The sequence below is a fragment of the Diadema antillarum genome, unplaced genomic scaffold (genome assembly GCF_040938485.1).
Source record: "Diadema antillarum isolate AM-2024a unplaced genomic scaffold, OU_Dant_1.0 seq00000602_RagTag, whole genome shotgun sequence".
In the NCBI taxonomy this organism is placed as follows: domain Eukaryota; kingdom Metazoa; phylum Echinodermata; class Echinoidea; order Diadematoida; family Diadematidae; genus Diadema; species Diadema antillarum.
In genome coordinates, this window is record NW_027271530.1 from 97,591 (window position 1) to 106,867 (window position 9,277).

At 39.2% G+C, this 9,277-nt stretch overlaps 1 protein-coding gene across 1 annotated transcript; it reads left to right on the top strand.

The window, feature by feature from the left end:
• Positions 1–707: 707 nt before the first annotated feature.
• Positions 708–1,667, top strand: LOC139735826 (uncharacterized). The gene has a single exon (XM_071646576.1). It carries the CDS (start codon positions 708–710, stop codon positions 1,665–1,667), a length of 960 nt encoding a protein of 319 aa, XP_071502677.1.
• Positions 1,668–9,277: the final 7,610 nt, after the last annotated feature.

Here is a 9,277-nt window from a genome sequence, read left to right on the forward strand (position 1 = left end):
CCAGGGTAGCAAGGGAAATATTGTTCATAAATATGACCTAGGTGGCTGTGTTTTTTTTTTTTTTTTTTTTTTTTGTCGATCAGCTGCATCACTGTATTATTGTGAACCACATACATACCCGTTGTAATTTACGTTACAAAAGGGTTTCGAGATCTAGACTTGGAGTCGTTTGCATGAAGACATTCGCAATTAGTCTGTAAGTGTTCTTGACACAATATCACCGACTGAGATACTGATCGTTGATTGGTTCATGCCTAGCCGTTGTCATAGAAACTGTAAAGTCGGTACGTTTGCAATAGGTAACAATGCTTTAACAGCTGAGGCTCAAATGTGACACAAACATTCAATGCATATTTGCTTCTATTAATGGTGCGGATCCTTCAGGATCACTTCGATGAGCACACGCCGGTTGCAAACTGACACCCCACAACAATTTCCAGTCTGCATGTTCAATTGAGACCAAACTTACCAGTATAACTGAAATCATCACTGACTTTACATAAAAAAGCGAAAGTCTAAAGCTCGTACGTCATGATCTTATTATGCATATGATGTGTCATCATAACTTGGTGATATGTCGTACAGTTCTAATTCTACATTCCATCTGTTTCTTTACTGCAGATTGTCAGTCGTAGACCAGTGGCCGTGCATATCGAGTAACTTCGGCGACCTTTAGAAAGCTGCATGAATCCTGCATCCGGGTCATCATGGAATATTCAGCACTACTTTTGTGTGTCTGTCTGCTATTGCCAAGCTGCAGCAAGGCACCATTTGTAAATGCGCAAGATGCGCGTGCAGACATTCCCGCGCACGAAGACCCTGGTCACAACGCGCACCAGGAGGGCGTAATATTCGGCTGCCTTGGACTTGTGGTCGTGCTCGCAGTGTTCTGCACGATGATCCTGTGCGCGCTGATCCAGAGAACGCGTTTTGAAATCCGACGCCTCGACGAAGTCATTCCGAAGGTTGTGGAGCGCATGCGCAAGGAAATGGTGACGGCCAATGGCGAACTGATGTCGGGGACGCTGACAGCTTCGCATGAATTTCAGACAGAGTTTTTGAACGAGGACGTGCAATTAACGTCGTACAGGCGACGAAACGAGGCCGACGCGTCAGCCGAGGCTAGTGCTAACGCCGAGGCTAGTGCTCCGACAGAAGAAGCCACTACTCAAGCGGAAACGAGCCTTCCAAGGAGAGATGCCGAGGGGGAAGAGCGATCATCGAGCCCGAGGAGGAGTAACAGACGTGAGCGTCAGCCGTCACCCGAGCGACGGGAACGTTACGAACGCCACGCCCATTTACAGCGCGAGTCACGGCACAGCGAGCGCCTGGAAGATGTGTTTCGCGCGCATCCCTCGTACGGCATCCGACCTCCGCCTCCACCATACCTCCACGGCTACGACAATCCGGGCATGATGATGAACGACGAAGCGTCAGCATATCGACACGGCCGCCGACCAGGACCAAGAACGGCCCCAAAGCCGGCGCATCGATCGTCGCGCCCTGTGTCTGCCTACCTGACTTCGGGAAACGAATATCCTGACGAATCACCTCGGCCGGTTTCGGTAATCGGCCTCGGAGGTGACGACGTCGAAAGACAACCTCGAAGGCATGGTCATGGACGTGATCGTAAATACAAGTCACTTCTCTATGAAAGTCATGTATAACACGCTGGTACATCGCTACGTCGACTAGCTTGTATTTTTAATGATTTTGTACTGTTTATGTTATGCGTCATGTCTTGTCACTTTGAAATTTCACTCATACAATGTAATCATGCTACAGGTACATTTTTTAAAAACACCATCAGGCGATGAGTTCCTTTTTTTTTGAAAGAGAAAAGAAGATTACTAGCCATATGATACTTCGTCCTCAGGAATAATACCCCCCCCCCCCCAAATAATGACTGTCCAAAGGCTGAAGATAATGTTGTGTATGCCTAATGAGGGTATTCTGCCACGCCTCGTTGCAAGAAAGTAGCTAAGCAGAAGAAAAAAAAAGAGGAACAAAAGAAACACCGCTGAAACTTTCTGGACTCGAAAAGGAAGGAGGAGAAAAGAGATTTGGACTATTTTAGAAAAGAAAGATTTCCATTTTATCACATGATTACGTTTCATGTATTCTGAACCATTCCGAAAAAACAAACAAACAAACAAACAAACAATTCATGTCTTCTATAAAAATACCACTGTTTGATGAGTACTTAATAGTATCACATAAGGTTTGATGCAACTCTTACTCCTGTATGATACATAGTGTACGTTATCTACGAACGTTTTATATCTAATTTTGCTTCTTTTTTTGGCACTGAAGTTTATTCAACGGTAATATCTTTCTTACGTTTATTTCTCGTTTCGATGAAGTCATCCAGAGAGATTAGCTGCAGTTGCAAACGAATAAAAGGAGAGACTATGGATTGTATGGCAACTTGCTATGAGTCTACATTGTGTATAGTTCAAACCCAACGGAAAATGAACAATCCATACGGTCGTGGAAGAAATGATATAAAAAAAAGCTGTGGTTCAATTGTTGGTAACGAGACTTATGTGACAGTGAGTCTGTTCGAGTTATGAATGGGAAGGATTCATGATGTTCAATCACAGACTTACACGTTGCCGCACACGGTCTATCTACCATCAAAACGACGCACAGCCCACTAGTGGTACTTTTGTGGAACGGTGCTATCTGATGAATGCGTAGCAAGAAGGAGAATATCTGCCATTCAAAATAGTGATAGCGGGACTTTGTTCATTAGTTTACACTCTTTGAAGTCATTGTTCGATTTGAGAATTACCAATGTAGAGGCATGGTTGCGGAAAAGAGAGGTATTGATACTGTGGATTCACCAGACCTAAAAAGCAATCTTTTTCTATAACTAAACAGCAGAGCATTCTCAAATTTTATTCCGCAACAAATTCTCGATTGCGGGCATTACCCCGTCATTTATAACAAAGTAAACCTTATTTTTTCATCGGGGTTGATAATTGCAGCTGAACCCTAGACCTATATACACTTCCATCCGAGCCCTAGCTCTAAACATTCATAAAATCCAACCCTCCAGTGTGAATCCCTCACCCTAAAGCTAGCCGTAACACTGATCCTATAGTCTCGAAGGAGTCACTTAGAATGCACGACGATGGTTAACTCATGAAACAGCAGCAATCCACTAGGTGGGCTTGATTTGTTGTGAAACAAAGTATGAGAATGCAAAAGAAAATCGTGCATCATGTCATAATGATATCATCTTTGTCACTGAAAAACAAAGTTTACCACTCTTTTAGAATAACCCAGTAACTCATCTTGACGACAGCAAACGTTTTGAAATGATGAAGTATGCGAGGTATAATATTTACGGAGTATTATGCATTTTTCTTGTGAACAGGACTTTTTGTGTCGACTATGAGTGATATTGGCAGAGTCGATATGAATTAAGTCTTGAATACTTTGACATGCGATTTACACCCGGGTCATATAAAAGAAAAAAAAAAAGGAAAAAAAATCGACAGGGTACAGGAATAAAAGACGAGCAATAAACATTGTAAAAGTCATCTTGCATGTCATGTTTTTCATGTAATTAAGTTTGCTTTGAACTACCCTCAACAGCTATTATATGAGAAATATTGTGTCCCGACTTACAATGTAAATAGACATACACGTTATGGTTGAAGAGATTACTGAAACACCATTGTGTTGTATTTCAGTTACGGTCACTGCCATATCAATTAAGTATTATCCTTCAGAATTGATGTGAGGCTACACATCTTTGTATTATACATATAAGTAATCAATTATCATTGCACAAACTTGCCATCAACTTGCCATCTATTATGCCAAGCGTTGCCTTATTCTCGCGTACGGATTACATTAAGTATTACATTGTATACACATGTTTATGAAGGACAGTAACTCGTGGTGTAGGACCTATATGTGATTTCATGCTGCATCCGAAGGGATTGATATTCTTGGGGATTCATAGGACTCACTGGTGGGCCCATACATTCCCTTCCGGGGTGCATTCGAAACCCACTATAACAGCACCGGTATATAGTATAGCGAGTATATGCATTGAAGCGGGTATGGTTTTGGTAACGGTCCACTACTGCCGAAATTCTTCGGCTGAGTGTATACTTTAACGCTACAGTCACACACGGCCGGGTCACAAAACGGATCTGATCCGGGTGAAAATGAGCCGGATTAGTCCCGGAATGGAGAGTAATCTATGCTACAGTCACAGCATACGGCCGGATTTCGAACCGGGTCCGTAACGTATCGGCCCTGTTCGAGCCATAGAGACCAGTATCGAACCGTATAAAAATCCGCTTTTAATAATGAATCATTTTCGACCCCTATCGACCCGTTTCCACCCGCTTCGACCCATACTGAACCCGTATGTAAACCTTGTCATCATTCGTTGCATGAATATATCTAGACTTGCGAAGTTCCCTATAGCAAAATAGATTGAAATCCATTCGTTATGTCAACATCAATATAAGGCCTGGACAGTTTCATTAACTACACGAAGAATTATCATATTAACTGCACTTTAGCATTCTCAAGGCCGTCTTTACTTGAGATTTGTTAAGTTCATAAAAAAATATATATATATATATTTTCCCATTGGCCAACATAACAAAAGGCGTAACTGTATAAGGTTATAATGTTCATCCGATTGACGTCTAGTATGTGACCATTGAACCTGTATACAGATACTACAAGGTAAAAAGTATGATAAATTGTGTCGTTATACCACGCAGGAAAACCTTATACATTGTAGATTATTTTGACATGCTGCCTATAGAGAGTTTCCACCATAACATTGTCATTAGCCCAAGGTACAGGTATAATTATGTACATGTATGTAATGAGACTAAAAAAGACTAGCGGGCCTATACATACGATTGTATTTTATTATCATTCTTTATAGGCCTATAGTATGAACGTTTAGTGATGAATGTATGACCGACCTTAACAGGTCACCTTAGCAAGAAGAGTACACTGCCCTACTTTGGCAAAAGGAAGCAAGTGACAAAAGTGACATTTCTCCTAAAAGAGTAAAATGTGTCTGTCATTTACACTGACGTCAATGGACTATCATGATGTCTTATCTACCGGTAACATATCTCTTAGTAGGATGAGTGTTTCTGCATGAAATTTGGCCCGGAAGAAGAGCTCATTACATGAATTATGAAAACATCAATAACTCAAATTCGGATGGTATGTCACTTGCTTCCTTTTGCAAAAGTAGGGCAGTACAGTCCTCACATGTAAATCATAATACATGTACATGTATATAGGACCATATGTGTGCAATGTGCGTGGCCTGCCCTTCACATGTCTAGGTAGATTCTATTTTCACTCTTCATAATGGAGATTATAGAACCTCGTGCTGTTTTTTTTTTTTCTTTCTATTCTTTATTCGATCAGACAGGAAGTACGCTCCCTAATAAGACCACTTCTTGATCTGACTCAGTGTTTGTATGGTTTCAAGCTCCACAGTACGATGTATATGTTCCATCCCACACAGCCATCCTCCTCCTTCTCTCTCTCTCTCTCTCTCTCTATCCCTCTCTCTCTCTCTCTCTCTCTCTCTATAGCTCTTTCCTTCCTTCCTGTATGTCAACGATTTAGAAAAAAAAAAGAGAGAAGAGAATAAGCCTCAATTAACAAAGGAACTTGTTCTTCGGCCGTTGCACATAATGAGCAAAACTTTTGTTTTAAAGCAAATGAATGAGACTTTTCTCCGTCATCTTAGTTGCTGCTGTGCACTGCATCTAAGAGTATACAGTTTTATGCGTCTTTTCCAATCATTATGATAAAATAAGCCTGGTAAATTCTACACTTGTACAACTTTTAATGTTCCCATTCCTGCGTAGTCTGTCTCCCTAGTTATTATAGAGGGCTACATAATTAACAGCCAGAAAGTATTTTCGTTGTAAAATTTTTGCACTCTGTGGGGAAAAAAAAACAGAAACAAAATGTCTTTTCGATGAAATATTGCATATACAAGGTACATGTAATGGTAGTCTTAAAGTCCAAGGGAATCTCGTGAGGCTTTTAATCATTTTCATAATATTTACTTTATTATTTTACTTATACATGTATCTGTAACATTTACGACACTAGTATAAAAGTTATGTACACATGCTTCAGATCTATTAAACACACTTAGAAACATCATGAGTAGTGATTCAGCGGCAAATACCTGAAACATTTTATGCGCTCCTATCCTGACTTTTGTACATGTACAGTGTACACTGGACTATACATACAGTATACTGCACTGTATGTTCTTCCCAGTTCCAAAGTTTTTCATCGAATTCAAATCCATGTCTTGTATCCACCTACAAGTTTTATGCATTTTCTTTTTCTCAACATTTATTGCTGAGGGAAACAGAGTTCATGCTTTGTGTCCCAGAGTTTGTTGTATGCATTGAAAATGTGTGATGAATAAATGAAAGGAAATTATGGAGAAAACGTCATAATGGCTGTAATTTTGGGAATGAACATTCAACTATGCAATGAAATAAATCTGTATTTTGTACAAAAAAAGTGATAAATGGTGGACCATGGGATTATTTTTCTGTGTACCAGACAGTGTGGCATGCAATTGAGTACCTGAACATAAAAGCGGCCCAAGTCCATAACAGTAAATTTAGAAGAAAAAAAAAAGAGAAATCAATAATTAATTTTGTAATGTTTTTAGGTTTTTTTTTTTCCAGTAAGTGGATTGCCATTAATGCAAATTTAAATGTGAAACATTCATTTTAATGACTACCTACAATATCTTTGTATGACTTCATACAGGGTCTCCAAAGACGATAGCAATATTTGGACTTGGGTCGTTTTTAATTCAATATTCAGGTATTCAGCTGTATAGGAATTTCTTTCTTGCATTACAGTTGAAGTACGTGTATATGATGGATACCATTGGTGTAGTATGACTACTGGTGATTATTTCTTATAATACATTAAACATACAAATTCACGTATACGTATTGTATATAACATGGTACAGTGGAAACTCGATATAACGAGATGGTCGGGACCGAGTCGTTTTCCTCGTTATAGCCGATATCTCGTTATATCAGTAGGCATAAAAGAAAGCATGACATGACATCAATTTGCACATGTGGGACTACCCATTCTCTTTCAATCAATACTGATAACTTGGTAATGAGTGTGAGGTAATTACTCACCTTTATGGGTAAGAAGATGTTTTTTCGCCAATGAAATCCGATATCAAGAATGTTTTTCTTATTAATTGTAGATGTTTGAATGTGTAAATCTATATAGCTTGCGATTGTGTGAAGATCGCCTGTAGATTGGTGTGTGGTTATGGTATGGGTGTATGTGGAAAGCTTGAATATGGTCTGCACAATGCTGTGTGTCTGTGTGTGTGACACATTTTGTATGTACATTATGACTGCGTGTGTGTGAAGATGGGGAATTCCCTACGTAGAAAGCCAATCACAGCATCAGATTGCCTCACACTTGCTAAACGTCATGATGATGTCATGTATACGGCCGTCCCACCACATTTTCTGCATGTATCAAACACACACACATTTCGTATACACGTACAACATGCGATGCTAGCTGTAGAGTGAACAGAAGAAAATATGTGTGTACAAGACAGTTTTTGGCGCATCGAGCTTTACAATCTCGGAACGATAGCACAGGCGAAGTAAAGCTTTACCCGAAGACATTTTGCTTTACCTCGCTATATCAGGTTTGATTGGCTATGTTTTTCTTTGTTTGGAAATCACAAAAATTATCTCGTTATAGCAGTTATTTCGTTATAGCCGATCTCGCTATAAGAGTAGCATTTCACATAGACTTGTGTGGAAGGAAATTTGGGACCGGGAAAATTTCCTCGTAATAACCGATATCTCGTTATAGCAGTGTTCGTTATACCGAGTTTCCCCTGTATTTAACGTATCCTCTTTTATATCATGAATAATGATTACTCGATAAACTAAACTGAAACAGTTAATAACTCATGCCCCTAATGTTTATGATTTTGTTTCAAGAGGGTTTGGGAGACATTCATATAAAGGAAAATTTTATTTCAGACACAACTTATGGTCAAAACACGCGACAATGTACAGGTACATGTATCTGTCTTTCCCCCTTTTGGTGTGCAGTGGTGACTGAAAAAAGGAAAAACCAAACAAGTTCATTTCAACAGCAGCTTGTTAAATCGGAAAGTGGACGTGTACCCTTGTGTGTAAGTTCCAGTTCCTTGTCACCGTGAGAAACTTGAAAACACGAGGTGCAACGCATGAAATGGAGTGTCAAAACATAACAGACAGCGAACAGACACATTTAAACTCTAATTGAACTCCATAAACATGCTGGGAGAGTTCCTGTTTAAACTAACTACCTGGATGTGATATTGTTGTTTGAATGTTATGGTGGGGAACAAAACCAAACAAACTACAATGTACAACAATAAAGTGTGTGAGGCCGACTCTTCCGCCCACTAAACTTGGCAACCTCTCTCTTCAATGTCAAATTAACTTTTTTCTACTACATGTACTTTAGCAATTTATTCATTATCTACTAGCCTACTATTCACTTGCCTAGTCATGGCAACCGTTGCTTATCAGGATACAGGACTGTTTTGCACCATCATCCACAAAACAAAACAATACCAGGTAAACAAATACTACACTTCTGTTCATAACTGAAGTAAAATACAATTGTACATTGATACAACATAATTTTCTTCATGGAAACATAATAACTTGAACGAAAATAACAACATCCCAGCATCATAAAAGGCAGAACACTGTTTAAGAAAATGTCAGGACAGTCCATGTGAAGGATGGAAGTTGGCAAGAAGGGACAGAACAAGGAACAATATATGGTGAAAACGGCTTGTGAAAGGACAGATAGGCAGAAGAATGAAATAAATTTCACTTTCAAGGGGAGAGCGAAGAAGTGTTTGAATACTTTATACAGTAATAAGAAAGGCTAAAGTCAAAATTTGGCTATCATCTTTAGAGATCCCTAGCAAAGTAATCTAAACACAGATAATCATTCAAATGACTGTTCTAAATTTCAACCTGTATAATACAAAACATTCCAAATATCTGAAAATAAAGAGAAAATATTAGGATATCATTTGTTTTTGTTTCCTAATGTTTTGATTTCCTCAAAATTCTCTTTAATGAATTTGGGCCTTTCTTATACATATTCTGGTATTCTTTTGCAAGAAAAAAGGGAAAGGAGAACTAGATTAATTGAAACTGAACAGGAGAGGAAATGTACACAA

What these genes read in the sequence shown, in the direction of transcription:
- LOC139735826 (XM_071646576.1), top strand. Translation starts at nt 708, where the DNA reads ATGGAATATTCAGCACTACTTTTGTGTGTCTGTCTGCTATTGCCAAGC.